Source organism: Macaca nemestrina, chromosome X (assembly GCF_043159975.1).
Source record: "Macaca nemestrina isolate mMacNem1 chromosome X, mMacNem.hap1, whole genome shotgun sequence".
NCBI classification, from domain to species: domain Eukaryota; kingdom Metazoa; phylum Chordata; class Mammalia; order Primates; family Cercopithecidae; genus Macaca; species Macaca nemestrina.
This window is the reverse complement of record NC_092145.1, coordinates 83,851,566-83,870,270: the sequence shown is the minus strand read 5'-3', so window position 1 is coordinate 83,870,270 and position 18,705 is coordinate 83,851,566. Positions and strand designations below refer to the sequence as shown.

General features: G+C 45.2%; 1 protein-coding gene across 1 annotated transcript; it reads right to left on the bottom strand.

The window, feature by feature from the left end:
- Positions 1–12,386: 12,386 nt before the first annotated feature.
- LOC105476657 (solute carrier family 7 member 3) lies at positions 12,387–18,419 on the bottom strand. Its single transcript, XM_011732777.2, has 12 exons — positions 18,129–18,419; positions 16,779–17,173; positions 15,981–16,139; positions 15,591–15,768; positions 15,278–15,390; positions 14,930–15,152; positions 14,617–14,756; positions 14,415–14,517; positions 13,680–13,846; positions 13,332–13,498; positions 12,876–12,984; positions 12,387–12,749 (listed from the first exon to the last, which is right to left on the bottom strand). The coding sequence occupies exons 2-12, from the start codon at positions 17,146–17,148 to the stop codon at positions 12,619–12,621; spliced, it is 1,860 nt and encodes a 619-aa protein (XP_011731079.1). The 5' UTR covers positions 17,149–17,173; positions 18,129–18,419; the 3' UTR covers positions 12,387–12,618.
- Positions 18,420–18,705: the final 286 nt, after the last annotated feature.

Sequence of the window (18,705 nt, the reverse complement as noted above, 5' to 3'; positions counted from 1 at the left end):
AGGAAAACCTTAAATTTGGCAAAATATACAAAACAGGCACTCTTGGGCACTGTTGGTAGGAATACAAATTAAATTAATGCAACTTTCTGGAAGAAAGGCAGTTTGGCAATATATATCAAAATCTTAAATGTGTGTACCTTGTCACCCAACAATTACCCTTTTAGGATTTTTCCAAAAGAAGAAATTGGAAAAATTTGCAAAGACAGATTAACGGAAACATTCACCAAAACATTGTAAACCACGTAAATGTTCACCAGCAGACTACTGGTGAAGTTATACAACTACATTAGTTGTATATGGAACATATATTATGGTTTGGAATACACATACAACCTTTAAAAACTGTTGTGATGGCTGGGCACAGTTGGGAGGCTGAGGCAGGTGGATCACCTGGGGTCAGGAGTTCCAGACCAGTCTGGCCAACATGGTGAAACCCCGTCTCTACTAAAAATACAAAAATTAGCTGGGCATGGTGGTGGGTCCCTGTATTCCCACCTATGAGGGAGGCTAAGGCAGGAGAATGGCTTGAACCCGGGAGGCGGAGATTGCAGGGAGCCAAGATCGTGACACACACTCCAGCCTGGGTGACAAAGAGAGACTCCATCTCAAAAAAAAAAAAAAAAAAAAAAAAAAGGAAAAGGAAAAGGAAAACTGTTGTGAAGGTTCAAATCAGGGTGCCCCCTCATAAAAAATAAAAATAAAAATAAAAAAACGAAAGATTGCAAAAACAACCAGGCTTAATGCCTCACATCTACAACCCCAGCACTTTGGGAGACCAAGATAAGAGGACCACTTGAGACCAGGAGTTTGACTAGCCTGGAAAACAATTTATAACAATTTCATAGTTATAAAATTAGGGAAATGTCTACATTCTACTGTTGAGATTTTAGAAGAAAAATGTTTTCAGAAAAGGTATGTATTTATGTAAAACCGAATGCATATTTAAACAAAAATGTCTGGAAGAGTATTTACCAAAATGTTAACAATGTTTATCTCTGAGTGGTGAGATTTGGGAGAATTTTACTTTCTTTCAGTTTTTTGGGTTTTGTTTTGTTTTGTTTTGTTTTTTTGCAAAGTCTTGCTCTGTCACTAGGCTGGAGTGCAATGGCACAATCTCGGCTCACTGCAACCTCTGCCTCCCCGGTTCGAGCGACTTTTCTGCCTCAGCTTCCCGAGTAGCTGGGACTACAGGCGCACTCCACCATACCCAGTTAATTTTTTTTCTTTCTTTCTTTTTTTTTTTTTAGTAGAGATGGGATTTCGCCATGTTGGCCAGGATGGTCTCAGTCTCTTGACCTTGTGATCTGCCTGCCTCGGCCTTCCAAAGTGCTGGGATTACAGGCGTGAGCCACCGTGCCCAGCTGTTTTTTTGTTTTGTTTTTGAGATAGGGTCTCACTCTGTTGCCCAGGCTGGAGTGCAGTGGCATGATCTCAGCTCACTGCAACCTCCACCTCTGGTTCAAGTGATTCTCCTGCCTCAGTCTCCCAAGTAGCTGGGACGACAAGCATGCACCACCACACCCAGCTCATTTTTGTATTTTTGGTAGAGACGGAGTTTCACCATGTTGGCCAGGCTGGTCTTGAACTCCTGACCTCAGGGGATCCACCCACCTCGGTCTCTCAAAGTGCTGGGATTACAGACATGAGCCACCGCATCCGGCCCCATTTTTCAGTGTTTTTAAATTTTCTACAATAAACACATATTTTTATCATTAGGGAGAAAAAGAGACACTATTTTCATTTTTAAAACTCCACAGGAAAATGAAGGAGTTCTTATCTGATGGGCATGCATTTTCTCAATAAAGTATGAGGCAAAGTCAACAGCAGAGAGTAGGAGGGAGAGATTTGAAGAATGTGAATAAGGTAAGAATGAGTGGTTTTAGAGAGTGGGAGAATTAAGAGTAAAGGGGGATTTTTAGCTATGTTGAAGACCTCGTTGATTAAGGTTGATTGTCACTAACCTGCCCATTGTGTGATTGCTTCCACCAATCCTCAACTATACAGGTTAAAGTATAAAGAAGATGAATGTGCGGATTCCTCCAGGAGATGGGGGGAGGGGAACTATGGAGTATTGTGTAGGCAGCTGAAGGTATTTGCAAGAGTCATAATAATAATAAATTCAGGAATTTAAGTGAAAAAGGGAGCAAGCAAAGTTTGGAGGAGGCCGGGTGTAGTGGCTCATGCCTATAATCCCAACACTTTGGGAGGCCGAGGTGGGAGGATCACCTGAGCCCAGGAGTTCCAGACCAGCCTGGGCAACAGGCTCGTCTCATGAAGAGAAATTATCTGGACATGGTGGCCAGTGCCTGTAGTCCCAACTGCCTGGAAGGCTGCAGTGGAAGCATCACTTGAGCCCAGGAGGTCGAGGCTGCAGTGAGCTGTGATCATGCCACTGCACTCCAGCTGGGTGACAGAGTGAGATCATGTCTCAAAAAAAAAAAAAAAAAAAAGATTGGAAGAGTGATGAAAAGAGAGAAAGTGTGTGTGGTAGGAGGGGCAGTGAATTGGAGACTTCATGAGGCCAAAGAATTGTAGTGGGTTTACTTGAGCCAGTGAGCTAGAAAAGCTTGGGAAGTTTTAGAAAGAGAACTTGATGTGGGGTTTTTTGGCTTATTTTTAATTGAAAAATAGTAATTGTATATATTTATAGGATATAATGTGATGTTTCAATACATGTATATGTTGTGGAATGATCAAATCAGGGTAATTAGCATATCTATCACCTCAAATATGTATCATTTCTTCACAGTAAGAAGACTTAAAATCCTCTTTTAGCTATTTTGAAATATACATTAGTTTTTTGTTTGTTTGTTTGTTTGAGACGGGGTCTCACTCTATTGCCTAGGCTGGAGTGCAGTGGCACAATTACAGCTCACTGTAGCCTCCATCTCCCAGGCTCTGGTGACCCTCCTGCCTCGGGCTCCCAAGTAGGTGTGATCACAGATGTGCACCACCACACTCGACTATTTTTTTTTTCTAGAGACAGGGTCTCACTATGTTGCCCAGGTGGTCTCAAACTCCTGGGCTCAAATGATTCTCCCCACTTCACCTCCCAAAGTGCTGGAATTACAGGCATGAGCCACTACACCTGGGCCACAATACATTATAATTGATGATAGTCATCTTGCTGTGCAATAGGACACCATAACTTATTCCCACTACCTAGCTATAACTTTGTACCTGTTGGGCAATATCTCCCCTTTTACCATCCACCTCCCCACTCCCTCCAGCCTCTGGTAACCACCATTCTACCCTCTACTTCTATGAGTTTGACTTTTTTGGATTCCACATATAAGTGAAATAATATGGTATTTGTCTTTCTGTGCCTGGCTTATTTCACCTAACTTAACATAATATCATCTAAGTTCATCCATGTTGTCACAAATGACAGAATTTTCTCAAACTCCTGACTTCAATGATCCACCCACCTCAGTCTCCCAAAGTGCTGGGATTACAGATGTGAGCCACTGCACCCAGCCACAAATGACAAAAAATATATATATACATATATATATGTATATATATATATATTTTTTTTTTTTAGATGGAGTCTCACTCTGTTACCCAGGCTGCAGTGCAGTGGTGCAGTCTCGGCTCACTGCAATCTCTGCCTCCCAGGTTCAAGCGATTCTCCTTCCTCAGCCTCCCAAGTAGCTGGGATTACAGGCACCTGTCACCACGCCCGGCTAAATTTTTTGTATTTTTAGTAGAGACAGAGTTTCACCATGTTGGTCAAGCGGTCTTGAACTCCTAACCTCATGATCCACTCACCACGGCCTCCCAAAGTGCTGGGATTACAGGCATGAGCCACCGCACTTTAGCCGTATACCACATTTCTTAATCCATTCATCCCTTGATGGATACATAGGTTGTTTCCATATCTTGGCTGTTGTGAATAATGCTGCAATGAACAAGGGAGTGCAAACATCTCTTCAGCATACTGATTTCAATTCCTTTGGGAATATCCCTGGTTGTGGAATTACTGGATTATATGGTAATTCTATTCTTAGTTTTTTGAGGAACTTTCATACTGTCTTCCAAAATGGCCATGCTAATTTACAATACCACCAACAGTTTATAAGGGTTACCTTTTCTCTACTTCCTCGCCAGTATTTATCTTTCATCTTTTTAATAACAGACAATCTAACAGGAGTGAGGTAAAATATCTCCTTGTAGTTTTTTGTTTTTTTTTTTTGTTTTTTTTTTTGAGACGGAGTCTCGCGCTGTTGCCCAGGCTGGAGTGCAGTGGCCGGATCTCAGCTCACTGCAAGCTCCGCCTCCCGGGTTTACGCCATTCTCCTGCCTCAGCCTCCCGAGTAACTGGGATTACAGGCGCCCGCCAACTCACCCGGCTAGTTTTTTGTATTTTTTTAGTAGAGACGGGGTTTCACCGTGTTCGCCAGGATGGTCTCGATCTCCTGACCTCGTGATCCACCCGCCTCGGCCTCCCAAAGTGCTGGGATTACAGGCTTGAGCCACCGCGCCCGGCTTCCTTGTAGTTTTAATTTGCATTTCTCTGATGATTAGATATGTTGAATCGCTTCTTGGCCTTTCGGCTAAGATCATGGGTACAGATGTTGAGCACTTTTTCATTGACTAGTGGTATCTATTGACCATATGTATGTTATCTCTTTTGTTTGTTTGGTTTTGTTTTGTTTGGGGTTTTTGTGTTGTTGGTGGAGGCAGGGTCTCACTCTGTCACCCAGGCTGGAGTGCAGTGGTGCAATCATGCAGCCTCGGCCTCCTGGGCTCAAGCAATCTTCCCACCTCAGCCTCCCAAGTAACTGGGACCACAGGCATGTGCCACCATGCCCAGCTAATCTTTTTTCTTTTTTTTTTTTTTTTTTTTTTTTGGTGGAGACAGAGTCTCCCTATGTTGCTCAGGCTCGTCTGGAACCCCTGGGCTGAAGAGATCCTCTGGCCTCGCACTCCCAACCTGCTGGGATTACAGATGCGCGCCGTCACACTCAGCCTGTATGACTTCTTTTGAGAAATATCCTTTGCCCATTTTTAATAAGGTTGTTTGTTTTCTTATTATTAAGCAGTTGGAGCTCCTTGTATATTTTGGATATTAGGCCCTTACCCGATGTATAATTTGCAAATTTTTTTCCAGTTCATGGGTTGTCTCCACTCTAGCACAGTTTTTTTAGTTTGAGGCAATCCTATTTGCTTTTTTTTTTTTTTTTTTTTTTTTTTTTTGAGATGGAGTCTTGCTCTGTCACCCAGGCTGGAGTGCAGTGGTGCGATCTTAGCTCACTGCAGGCTCCGCCTCCCGGGTTCAAGCAATTCTCCTGCCTCAGCCTCCTGAGTAGCTGGGATTACAGGCACGCCCCACCATGCCCGGCTGATTTGTGTGTGTGTGTGTGTGTTTTTAATAGACACGGGGTTTCACCATGTTGGTCAGGCTGGTCTCAAACTCCTGACTTCCTGATCTGCCAGCCTCAGCCTCCCAAAGTGCTGGGATTACAGACATGAGCCACTGTGCCCAGCCCCCATTTGCTTTTGTTGTCTGTGCTTTTGAGGTCATATCAAAAAAATCTCTGCCCAGACTAATGTCATGGAGATTTTCCTCTGTTTTCTTCTGGTAGTTTTAATTTCGTTTCTTTTTTTTCTTTTCTTTTCTTTTCTTTTTTTTTTTAAGACAGAGTCTCGCTCTGTCACCCAGGCTGGAGTGCAGCAGCGCAATCTTGGCTCACTGCAACCTCTGCATCCTGGATTCAAGTGATTCTCATGCCTCAGCCTCTCAAGTAGCTGGGATTAGAGGTATGCACCACCATGCCTGGCTAATTTTTGTATTTTTAGTAGTGATGGGGTTTCACCATGTTGACCAGGCTGGTCTCAAACTCCTGACCTCAGGTAATCTGTCTGCCTCAGCCTCCCAAAGTGCTGAGATTACAGGCATGAGCCACCGGGCCCAGCCAGTTTTATAATTTTAAGCCTTACATTTAAGTCTTTAATCCATTATGAGTTGAGTCTTGTATAATGGATAAGGGTCCATTTTTACTCTTCTGTATGTAGATATCTAGTTTTCTCAACTCAATTTATTAAAAAGACTGCCCTTTCCCCTTTGCGTGTTCTTGGCACCTGTTGAAAATTAATTCACCATAGATTTGTGGGTTTATTTCTGGGCTCTGTATCCAATTCCACTGGTCGATGTGTCTGTTTTTATCCTAATACCATGCTGCTTGATTACTGCTATAGTTTGGATGCCTTTCTCTTCCGAATCCCCCGCTTTTTTTTTTTTTTTTTTTTTTTTGAGACAAAGTTTTGCTCTGTCGCCCAGGCTGGGGTGCAATGGTGCGATCTCAGCTTACTGCAACCTCTGTCTCCTGGGTTCAAGCGATTTTCTTGCCTCAGCCTCCTGAGTAGCTGGAATTACAGATATGCATCATCACACCCGGCTAATTTTGTATTTTTAGTAGAGACGGGGTTTCACCATGTTGACCAGGCTGGTCTCGAACTTCTGACCTCAGGTGATCCTCTTGTCTCGGCCTCTCAAAGTGCTGGGATTACAGGCTTGAACCACGGCGCTCAGCCTCTCCTCCAAATCTAATGTTGAAATTTGATCCCCAGTGTTGGAGGTGGGTCCTAATGGGAGGTGTCTGGGTAATGAAGGCATATCCCTCACGAATAGATTACCGCCCTCCGGGTGTGGGGGAAATGAGTTCTTTATTACTTTCCAGGATAGCTGGTTGCTAAAGACAACTTAGCACCTCCCCTCACTCCTCTTGCTTCCTGTCACCATGTAATCTCCGCACGTGTAGGTTCCCCTTCAGCCATGAGTGGAAGCAGCCCGAGGTTCCTACCAGATGCCAAATCTTGAACTTTTCCAAGCAAGACAATTACTATAGCTTTGTAATATATTTTGAAATGCAGTAGAGTGATGCCTCCAGCTTTGTTCTTTTTGGTAAAAAGTTTACTTTGGCTACTCAGGATCTTTTGGGGAGAATTTAACGTTTGACCTAGTAATTTCAGAGGCCTGTGTTCTTGCAAGATCTAGGCTATGAGTACATAACAAGGTAGCAGAGGTGGAAGGAATTATTTGACCAAATCACAGAACCACTGCCTCCTTCACATATCTTAACACTCATCCGAACACTTATTACCATTCAGTTGCAGGCCCTCGAATTAGTGATCTTCAAGAATCTCACTGGAAGGCCAGGTGCCGTGGCTCACGCCTGTAATCCCAGCATTTTGGGAGGCTGAGGAGGACAAATCACTTGAGGTCAGGAGTTCGAGACCAGCCTGGCCAACATGGCAAAACCCCGTCTCTACTAAAAATACAAAAATTAGCCTGACATGGTGGCACACACCTGTAGTCCCAGCTACTCAGGAGGCTGAGACAGGAGAATCACTTGAGCCGGGAAGGCAGAGGTTGCAGTGAGCCGAGATTGCACCACTGCACTCTAGCCTGGACGAGAGATCGAGACTCCACCTAAAAAAAAAAAAAAAAAAAAAAAGAGTCTCACTAGAACCTACCTTTTCTGCCTTATTTTTCCACTTCATCCCTAGGCTCTGGGCAAGTTGAATTATAAGCTTTCCCATCTTTTTGCCTTTGTACACAAGATTCCATCCTCCTGGATGCTGTCACTCTAATTCACTAAATTACACATTTTACCTGTTCTTTAAGCTTTAGCTTAAAAGCCTTGACCTCTGTGAAGACTTCCCAGAACTCCTTGCGGTAACTTCATCACATGAATTCTCATGGTACTTCATGCATACTTCTCTTAAGGCATTTATTATTTTCTATTTTGTGTCTTTGTACTTATTTGATTCAATGTGATCTCTGTCTTCTTGTGGAGATTAAGATTAGACCATGCCTAAAGCAATTTTTAATTCCATCTTCAAGCATAGTGTCCAACTGCATGAATGTTTCCAAAGTGTGGTATGTGTGATTACTTTACACAGCCAAACATTTTTTAATAGTGAGATACTTCTTTAAATGCATATTAGAAAAATATTAAATACTTTTTTCTACTTATCATGGTAAAATGTTTTCCTTTTAAAATAAGTACATCTAGGCTTTAAAATATTTTTTTTAATACTCAGTACAGGAATTACACAGGTAGAGAAAAATTCATGAAGGTTATACTCAGATGTCTGAAGTCTAAGAAACACTGCACTGAATGAAAACTGACTAGAGAACCAAATCACAGAACCACTTCCTCCTTCACATGAGAGTTATTTAAACAGCAGTACCAAGATGTATCAGTGCTCCCTATTGACAATCTTCTTTAAGTATATAAATGCAAGAGTCACTCATCTTTAAAAAAAAAAAAAATCTCTCCTTCAATTCCCTCCAGCTACTGCCTGAAATGCTAACCTATAGCCCCTTGTCCACTTCCTCACCCTCTATTCACTCAACCCACTGCAACACAGCTTCCACCCCCAGCACCTGACACTTGAAATGAGCAACTATCTCCTAACCAACAAAAACCAGTGAACCCTGTTCTGTCCTTGTCTTATTTAACTCGGCTCTCTAGGCAGCATTTGGCATTGTGCACTTGGGGCATTGCCTATTCATTGTTCCTGAAAAGTTCTTTCCTCCCTAGACTTCCACACACTCTCCTGTCTTTTCAGTCATCCCTTCTTCAACTCCTTCATTGAGTCCCCCTCCTTTGTCTATCCCTTAAATGTTAGAGTTCCCCTAATCTTTTACTATTATGATCATTATAAAAGGAATGAAAATAATATTGTTTGTACTCAGTTAAAAAAAAAAAAAAAAAAGAAAAAGTACAGAAGAGAAACCAGAGGTTAACAGTTCCTTATATATTTTTCCAGAAAAAAATATGATGTATAAGTACATTCTCTTTTGTTCTTTCACAAATATTCTGCACCTTGTGACTTGAGTTTTGTTTTGTTTTGTTTTTGAGATGGAGTCTTACTCTGTCACCCAGGCTGGATTGCAGTGGCACGATCTTGGCTCACTGCAGCCTCTGCCACCCGGTTTCAAGCAATTCTCCTGCCTCAGCCTCCCAAGTAGCTGGGATTACAGGCACCTGCCACTGCGCCTAGCTAATTTTTGTATTTTTAGTAGAGACAGGGTTTCACCATCTTGGCCAGTGCTGGGATTACAGGCGTGAGCCACTGCGCCCGGCCTTCAGTTTTTGGTTTTTTTTTTTTGTTTTTTTTTTGTTTTTGTTTTTTTGAGACGGAGTCTCGCTCTGTCACCCAGGCTGGAGTACAGTGGCCGGATCTCAGCTCACTGCAAGCTCCGCCTCCCGGGTTTACGCCATTTTCCTGCCTCAGCCTCCCGAGTAGCTGGGACTACTGGCGCCCGCCACCTCGCCCGGCTAGTTTTTTGTATTTTTTAGTAGAGACGGGGTTTCACCGTATTAGCCAGGATGGTCTCGATTTCCTGACCTCGTGATCCGCCCGTCTCGGCCTCCCAAAGTGCTGGGATTGCAGGCTTGAGCCACCGCGCCCGGCGAGTTTTTTTTTCATTTTTACTTAACAGAGTGTCTTGAAGGTCTTTTGTGTCACCTATTGGCACACATGGTTCTCTTGTTCTTTTAATGGCTGCGTAAGTATTCCCCGAATCAATGTATTATAACTTATTTAACTAGTTTCTTGCTGATGCACATTAGGTAGCTTCCGAGTTTTATGTTGTTATTAACAATGCCACAGTAAACATCCTTATACGCATGTAAATTTTTATAATGTTTATACATATGCAAATTTTAAAAATTCCTATAATTTTTAAAATTCCTATAAAAGTAAACATCCTTCCTAGCTACTGGAGAGGCTGAGGTGGGAAGATCTCTTGGATCTCAGGAGTTCCAGGCTGCATTGAGCTGTGATTGCACCAGTGCACTCCAGCCTGGATAATAAAATGAGACCCGGTCTCAAAAAAAAAGAAAAAAAAAAAGAAAAAGAAAAGCAAACATCCTTATACGTATGTAAATTTTTCCTATACATATGTAAATTTTAAAATTCAGGTGGTGGGGTGGAATTGTCAGACGAAAAGGAATGTGTTTTTAATTCTTATCATCAAATTGCCTGCCACAAAAGTTACAAGAATGTATAGCACCATCATGCATGAGACTGCCTGTTTACCCTCACTTTTGCCTCTCTTTATTGCCTCGCTTTTGCCTAGTCATTTAAATTTGTTTGTCAGTCTGTAAGGTAAGAACTAACACCCCATGTTTGTTTTCATGTGTACTTCTTTAATAGTGAAGTTGAGCATCCCTCTTCTATTTGTTGCTGTTTTATATCCTTTTCTGAAAACTATTTACAACCTTTGCTAATTTTTCTATCAGGTTGTTCATTTCTTTCCTATTGATCTGTAAGAGCTGTTTGTATATAAAGGAAATTATACAATTTGTGCTGCAAAATACTTTTCTTCTTTTGATTTAGTTTATTTTGCCCAAAGGTCATCTTTGGCCCCACACAGCCTCTATCACATTATATTTGTCCTCTGAGTTGTTGACTCCTAAATCTATAACTTTAGCCCAGACCTCTATCCTAGCTCCAAATTTCAATTGTAGGACTGTATATCTTCACCTATATATGAAGCTAAAAGCACATGTATGTTTATAAACTCATCATACCTGGAACTGAATTATTATTTTCCAAATATTCTTTTCCTTTTATGCTCCCTTATATTAGTTAATGGTTTGGTCATTCACCTAGAAACTTTACCCAGATGTCACTCACTCCTTTTTTACCCTGTGCATTCAACTGATCAAAACTCTGAAATATTTTGCCCAAATGACATAGCCAATTAGTACTAGGAATGTTGCATAGTGGTTAGAGTATAAGCTGCAGAGTCAAACAAAACTGGGCTTCTTTCCTGGCTCTGACCTTTCTACATTATGTGACCTAAAGCATATTTCTCACCTAAAGCCTGTTTCCTCATTTGCAAAAAATAACTACCTTAACATCTATTTCATAGGGTTATTGAAAAGACTTAATGAGATTGTATGCAGAGTAATGGAATATAATAAATGCTCAATAAATGGTAGCTATTATCTTCCTGCTGTAGCTTGTCCCACTCACTTCCGAGACATCTTCCTTACTGCTGCCAGACTCACACTCACAAATCCAACCACTCCCCTGCTTAGAGTTGTCCAGTGGCTCCCCACCTTTTTTTTTTTTTTGAAACAGAGTCTCACTCTGTCACCCAGGCAGAAGTACAGTGGCACTATCACAGCTCGCTACAGACTCAACTTACCAGGCTCAAGGGATCCCTCCCACCTCAGCCTCCTGAGTAGCTGGGACTACATATGTGCACCACCATGTCCAGCTAATTTTTTATATTTTTTGTAGGAACAGGGTCTCACTATATTGCCCAGGCCGACCTGGAACTCCTGGGCTCAAGCGATCCAGCCACCTCAGCCTCCCAAAGTGTTGGGATTACAGGCATGAGCCACCGCACCTGGCCTTCCCACCTCTTTTTCTCCGCACACACACTTATAACATCTAAATTCCTTAGTATACAAGGCCATGTATACAGCCTTTTATCTTTTACCACAGCTGCATATATGCTACCCTCCAGCCACATTAAACTGTATGCTACACCCCAAACACAATTTGAATCTGTTTTTTCATACTTCCGTGGTTTCTTGCACACTGTACACTGACAGCCAAGCCCTTCCCTCAGTCCATCTACTGCAGACTCAGGTCAAGCATGTCCTTCTTTGTGCTTCCACAGCACTCTGCACTGTCCTGGTACAAATCACATTGTTTTGTAGTCATGTTTACCTGCTTGTCTCCTCCACAAGATTGTGAGTTCCTTGAGGGCGGGGATTATGTTTTATTCACATTTGTATCCCCAGCACCCAGCACAGGACCTAACGTTTTATAGGAGCTTCACCTATGTTTGTTGAATAAATGGATGAGTGAATAGTTCTTGGTCTGAGCAGAGCTCTGACCTCTATTTTCCTACTACTTCTGCAGCAATCAATACCCATATATTAATATATGTGGTCCCTTACCAAATCCCCTGACTATCCACCCCTCCCAGCAGCCAAACACCCCAGCCAAAATTTCTGATGCTCAGGCAGTCACAGGAGTGTGGGACTGGTCCAACTAGAAGAGGTGAAACAGAAGCCAATAGCTTCAGTGTAGGCCCTAACCAATGTCAGTGTTGCTATCAGAGTCCACCCCAATCCCAGAGACAAGTGTTGCTATCTACTTATCCAGAGCCTAAACTTTAGTGTAATGAGGGGAAAACATATCTCAAGACCATTCCTCTAAGTGTGACTGGACCGGATGGCTACCTACTTACACCACCCTCCTCAAACCCTGATTCAACAAGAAGCACCCGCAGGCACAGCAGATGCTTTTGTGGTAACTGGAGAAAACACAAAGGACCCTTCTCTGAGGCTCTTCACTCTTAAAAGTCAGGCTCTACATCTTTAGCAAGCAAAAAACAGGACACAGTTTATTTTTCTACTTTCTTTTAATATCATTTTTTAAAGTTGGTAAGCAGCTAGACATCATTTAGAAGCAGACGGGTTAAAATAGACAAGAAATAGCAAAGACACATCCTTCACATCATACAGAACTGTATTAGTATCCACCACCACCATCACAGGGGAGGGCTGGCTGTCACTGGAGTCAGGAGTGCTCTCCATTATTGTGCAGGGGACCAGACAGCATTTAGGTGTGACGATGTCAGACTGAGTGAACACCGAGAGTGCTGGGATCAAGGTCTATAGTTTTGGCTCTAGACTTGCGTGAGGGTTGGTTACTCTTAATCTCTTCCATGCTGTGCTGGATCCCATAGCCGAAGTAGATAGCAAAACCTAGTGGGGAAAGGTGGCTGTGAGGTGGGGGTGTAAAGGCTTCATAGGTCTCCTACTTGAGACCAAGAGGGAAAGGAGTTGGGCTAGGACACCAAAGAAGCCTACTCTTCCCAAGTGTATACCTACCAATCAACATCCAGACCCCAAATCGGGCCCAGGTACCAGCTGTCATCTGCATCATAAGGTAAATATTCACAAAGATGCTCATTAGTGGGAGGAGAGGCAAAGCAGGCACCTGAAAGCAAAGTAAAATCTTCTTTGTACATACCACAGGGTGACCTAGAAAGAGATCCCTATCCTATGCAGGCCAGAAAAGGGCGAATCCAACTCTTACTTGTCCTCTGCATTTCAGTGGCTGCTCATTTAGCATACCTATGAGACTTCAAGAATATGCAGTTTGGGTAAATGGAACCGGAAAGGAACTAAAGAGGATCAGAGAAGAAGTCTTTGGCCTAGGTACCTCCTATATCTTCCCTTTCATGTTCAATTAAAGAATATCTATAAACTTTATTAGACCTCAAGATATCTGGAGCCTATTCTCCCAAGATGGGCTGGCAAGGGAAAAAGAGAGAGTTTATTTACCTTAAAGTGAAGGGGAGTGGAGCTCTGTGGCTGTCTCCAGATGACCACAGTGATCCCAATAATGAGCAGCAGGAGCAGCACAACCACTGCAATCCACACCAGGTCTCCAGAAAGCAATGGAACTGACCACTGGGCCAGCACCAGGCAAACAGCAGTCAGCAGGACAGCTTCAAAGGTCAAGTTGAGAGACATCAAAACCAACTCTTAAGACCAACATGCTAAGACATTAAAAACCCCATTCCAAGGAGAGTCGCACTCTCTCTAGTTCTTCCTCAGCCACCAAATGCCACACGCTTCCACCCAATCACGCTGACCTCAAAGCCACCCCAGAAAAATTCCACTGCTCACCAAGCAATGAGGAACAAACATAGACAACTTGGCCAGAGAGTGGAGTGGGGATGGAGTTGGATGGGCAAAATAGTCCCCATAGGGTCAGCTTCTCTGATTCAGTAGTTATCGGCTCCTCCTGCAACTCCACTTCTTCCCCAGTCTTTGTCTCCTGATCAGGTTGATACCTGAGGCAAAAGTAAGATGGCAGTATTAAGAACAACCTTTACTCACTTTACCATCTTCTCCCAGGCAGCTTAACCTTTCTCATCACCATTAAGGGAAGTTCTTTTTGGCAGGGTGAGATACCCAGATTCCTCAAAGAAAGTTGGAATAGCCGGGTGCGGTGGCTCATGCCTGTAATCCCAGCACTTTGGGAGGCCGAGGCGAGTGGATCACGAGGTCAAGACCATCCTGGCTAACACAGTGAAACCCCGTCTCTACTAAAAATACAAAAACAAAATTAGCTGAGCGCAGTGGCGGGCGCCTGTAGTCCCAGCTAATCGGGAGGCTGAGGCAGGAGAATGGCGTGGACCCGGGAGGCGGAACTTGCAGTGATCCAAGATCGCGCCACTGCACTCCAGCCTGGGCGACAGAGCGAGACTCTGTCTCAAAAAAAAAAAAAAAAAGAAAGAAAAGAAAAAAAGAAAGTTGGAATAATGAAGGCGGAGGAGGAAAGAGGAGCAGCAGATCCCCATCATTCCTCATCCAAGAATAAAAATCCAAATCACAGTACGCAGAGGAAGAGAGTCTCACCTGAGGATGAGAACACAAATTGACACCAGGGAGTAAGCAAGCAGGGTCCCAATTGACATGAGGTCCACAAGATCAGTGAGTTTGAAGAGGAATGCCATGAATGCTAAAATTAATAGGCAGGAAACAAGAAATGAGAGCAAGGAGTGGCAAAGTTAAAGAAGTTGGCAAAACAACTAAGGGAAAGGGAAAGAGGGTCTGTTACCTGCAATAATGCCAGAGACCACAGTGGCTATGATTGGGGTGCGTGTGCCGGTGTGGATCCGAGCAAGTACACGGAACAGGAGGCCATCCTCTGCCATCGCGTAGATCACCCGAGGCATGGGGAACATGGAGCCCAGGAGGCTGGAGAGCAGAATGTCCAGGGTGGCATGAGTTGACGGGGATCTCTCTTCCCAAGCCTGTATGTTTAAGGGTCTCCACCTTCCCCTCACAGCCCTTTTAAGGGGTATTCTCTGGTACTGAATGCTATAACCTGAGACTCTGACAGCAGAAGAAAACAAACATTTGACACTGACCTGGTAGAAAGAGCACAGAGGGAGCCAACAGCCACAACATAGCGGGCAGGAGCCCATCCAATGTAGAGAAATGCCTCAGGCAAAGGGCTCTCAGGCTGAAGCTGGTAGTAAGGCATCATGAGGGTGAGTGCAGAAGAGACACCAAAATACGCCAAAAAGCAGACAGACAGCGAGATCACAATGCCCATCGGGATGGAATGCTGGGGATTCTGGGCTTCTTCTCCTGCAAGAAGGGTTGCAAGTTTCTAAATCAGGGAAGCAGGCCCACTCCTCTACCACCCCCAGTCTGCATACAGCCTGGGCACGCACTGTGCCCAAGCCCCAAACAGAATGGAATGACTGTGTTACCAGTGGTAGCAATACAGTCGAAACCAACAAATGCATAGAAACAGGTCGCTGCTCCGCGGAGAATTCCCTCGAAGCCAAAAGGCACAAATCCTCCAGAGCCTAGAGGGCCCAAGCTAGAGTGGAAGAAGGGGTGGAGAATGTAAGGGTGTGTTCAGCCAACTCTGTGTCTTTTCTCTAATGTCAAACCAGTTAGCTAGGTCTTCAAAGTCCAGCCTCCCATTTTTTCCCATCCCCATCCAGAATCCTTCAGCACAGATCTCCCTCTTCCCCTTCATTTTCCCAGCTCTGCAGCTCCTAAGAGTAACCCTCTAACCTATAGGTGTCATTGAGTTCAGCCATGGCCAATTCGTAGTCCTCTTCTGTGAGCTTCCAGTTGTGCAGGTCCCCCTTAATGAAGCCAGAGATGATGACGAACCCAAGAACCAAAAGGTTTACGCCTGTGAACACTTTGGTAACCAGGGCCGACTCACTAGCCCCGAGAGCCAACAATCCTGTGGGAGAAATACATTCAGTACTCCCAGAAAGTCTTCAGTCCAAGCTTTGTTGCCCTGCTTCTAGGTTCCTTTCCAGCTTTTCTTCTTCCCCACCATTATCACCTTCCTTAAGCCTTTCTCAGGCCCATCCCCCATCCTTATCCCTGGCCCCAGGGCCTAGCCCCTCCTGGCCCAACCCCCCCACCATTATATCCTGCTCTTTGCCTCACCAGTGAGCAGCAACACAAGGCCCAAAGCAAAGAAATCTGGATATTCTGCAAGGACATGGGGGACGTGCAGTGCAATGGATCCCTGCAGAGTCTTAGAGATGTGGTTCCCAATCAGGTTGTCAAAAGCAGAGCTCCAGGCCCGGGCCACACTTGCTGTACCTGGTGTAGCAGAGGGAGAAACATGTGGTCAAGTTCCCTTCTTCCCAGACCCCAGGCTCACACAAGTCCCTGCCATTTTCACCTATTCTTACTTTTGTTTTGTTTTGTTTTGAGACCAAGTCTCACTCTGTCACCCAGGATGGAGTGCAGTGGCACAGTCTCTGCTCCCTGCAACCTCTGCCTCCTAGGTTCAAGAGATTCTCCTGCCTCAACCTCCTGAGTAGTTGGGACTACAGGCGTAAGCCACTCTGCCCGGCTAACTTTTGTATTTTTAGTAGAGACAGGGTTTCACCAGGTTGGTCGGGCTGGTCTTGAACTCCTGACCTCAGGTGATCTGTCTGCCTCGGCTTCCCAAAGCGTTGGGATTATAGTCGTGAGCCACTGCACCTGGCCTATTCTTACTTTTTAAGAACCAAAACCATTCACTTGATTAAGGAAACTAGGACGGAGATGGGTAGAATGAGCAATTTCTCCACACCTTCAACCCTCCCAGACCCCCAACAAACCCACACATTTAGGGAGATTGAGGGCCTGTGAATAATATAAAGAATACTTCGGCTTCACCATTCCACCCAGATTTCCTGACCCCAAACCCCTTTGCTGGCTGTGCAGTTCCCTCCCTCCCCTACCATATCTCACCAATGACATAGGAGAGGATGAGGTTCCAGCCAGTGGCGAAGGCCCAGAGTTCACCCACAGTGACATAGCTGTAGAGATATGCCGAGCCAGAACGGGGAACCCGGGCACCAAACTCTGCATAGCACAGCCCAGCCAACACAGAAGACAGGGCAGCCACCAAAAAGCAGATCACAATGGATGGCCCTGCTTTATCTTTGGCCACCTCTCCAGCCAGGACATACACGCCTGCACCCAATGTGCTGCCCACACCCAGGGCCACTAAATCCAGAGTGCTTAGACATCTGGCAAGGCGAGTCTCAGCCATGCCTGACTCCAGTGTACGTCTGCGTACCAGCTTTTGACCAAATCTGCGAAATGCTTGCCACGGCATTCTAGCAGGAATTGAAGAGGATGATCTGGTGAAAAACAAGACAAAAGCCCTTCAATAGGGCTCATTATCCCTAAACTCTGAAAGCGAATTACAAGACCCACTCCACCAAGCAAAGGAGCTATTGGGAAATGGGGAGGGGGATATGGAAGGGACAGAGGCAAGTCACTTTACCTCTGACCTCAGTTTCTTCATATACAAGTAGGAATTACAATACCTTACAAGGTTTCTGGAAGGGCTAATTTCAGAAATGGCACGTGAAAGCCCCCTGAAGTAGAATGGCTGGCGCCTAGTAAGTGCTCAATCAATATTAGGTCTCTTTCTCTTGCCAGGAACTGTTAGGGTTTATCCTAATCTCAACCCAGGAATCCTGAAACATAATGTGTCAGTTCCTTGGCCTGTGGCTATTTGGGAATTAAACAGAGCTGGTCCCAGGGGCTTGCCCATGGGGCTTCAAACAGACACAGCCCCCAGACCCCCCAGAAGGAGAGGGGACCAACCTTGCTGCAGATTAAAAGTAAGCACCGACTCAATTCCATCCCTCCTTACCAAGCCCACACTGCTCAACTAGCGCAGCCGTTGCCCAGGGGAGTAAGCAAATGTTCCCCTACTTCCTCCCAAGCCCTGCTAGGCTGACCGGCAAGCATCAACAGCGAGGCGGGGCTTCGACATCTAAAGATTTGGAGATGCGCCCCGAAAGGGGCCCCAGGGCATCCCGAGATTGCTTGCACTCTCCTCTCAGCAGAGAGGAAGGGGTCCACCCGATGCCCCCCGACTCAGGTCCCAGATTTTCCTGTCCCCATCTAGAAATGGTTTGGAGCTGGGGTGGAGACGGGAGCCCTAACTCCCGGGGCGGGGGTCTCGCCAGCAACAGGTCACGGCCCCGTTGATGCAACTGCATGCCATGGTTGCCTGAGAATGCTAGGTACGCCCGGACCCTCGCCGTCCCCCCTCCGACACACGTGTGGGTCCCCAACGCTTACCAGAGAGCTGTTGCAAACCTAGGGAGCAGAGAGCCTTGGATTGGGCTCGGTGAGGCGGAGTTAAGCCGAGTTGGGTTGGAGCTGCCGAGTTCGGCCGCTCAGGCTTCAAAGCTGCGGCTTGGGGTCGTTGCGCGCCAAGCGCCCCTTATATACACCGGGAGGCGGAGCCGGTAACGTCATGGGATCCCACCCCCAATCCTCCACCCTACACACAATACACACACACAACACACACACAAAACACACACACTTCTTGGCTTTGCGAAAGGATTGCGTGGGGCCTGAGACTGCGTCCCATCCTCACTAACAAGCCTGACGTGCCGGGGAGCGAGAAAAGGGGGAGGGCAGTCTTTTCCCATTTGCCTCGCTGGTCGTCAGAACAGGACAATAAGAGGCTTCCTGGCCAAAGAACCCATGGGATTTTCCACCTCTGTGCCTTGTTAGGACCAGTGATTCTGGGCAGGTATGGGGAAGGTAGATGGGGTGTGATGGGGGGAGTTGGGTGCGTGTGTGCATGTGTGTGTCAGGAGTGAAGCGGAACACAGCAGGAGAGTCTCCACCTCACTCTCAGTCTTCC

Bases quoted from the DNA above. Each gene is read 5' to 3' on its own strand.
- LOC105476657 (XM_011732777.2), bottom strand. From the start codon at position 17,148: ATGCCGTGGCAAGCATTTCGCAGATTTGGTCAAAAGCTGGTACGCAGA. The intron at 13,499-13,679 runs GTGAGCAGTGGA...TGACCTTTGAAG, and splicing joins TGTTTGTTCCTCATTGCTTG to CTGTCCTGCTGACTGCTGTT. The intron at 12,985-13,331 runs GTAAATAAACTC...CTTTGCTTTCAG, and splicing joins CCACTCCCCTTCACTTTAAG to GTGCCTGCTTTGCCTCTCCT.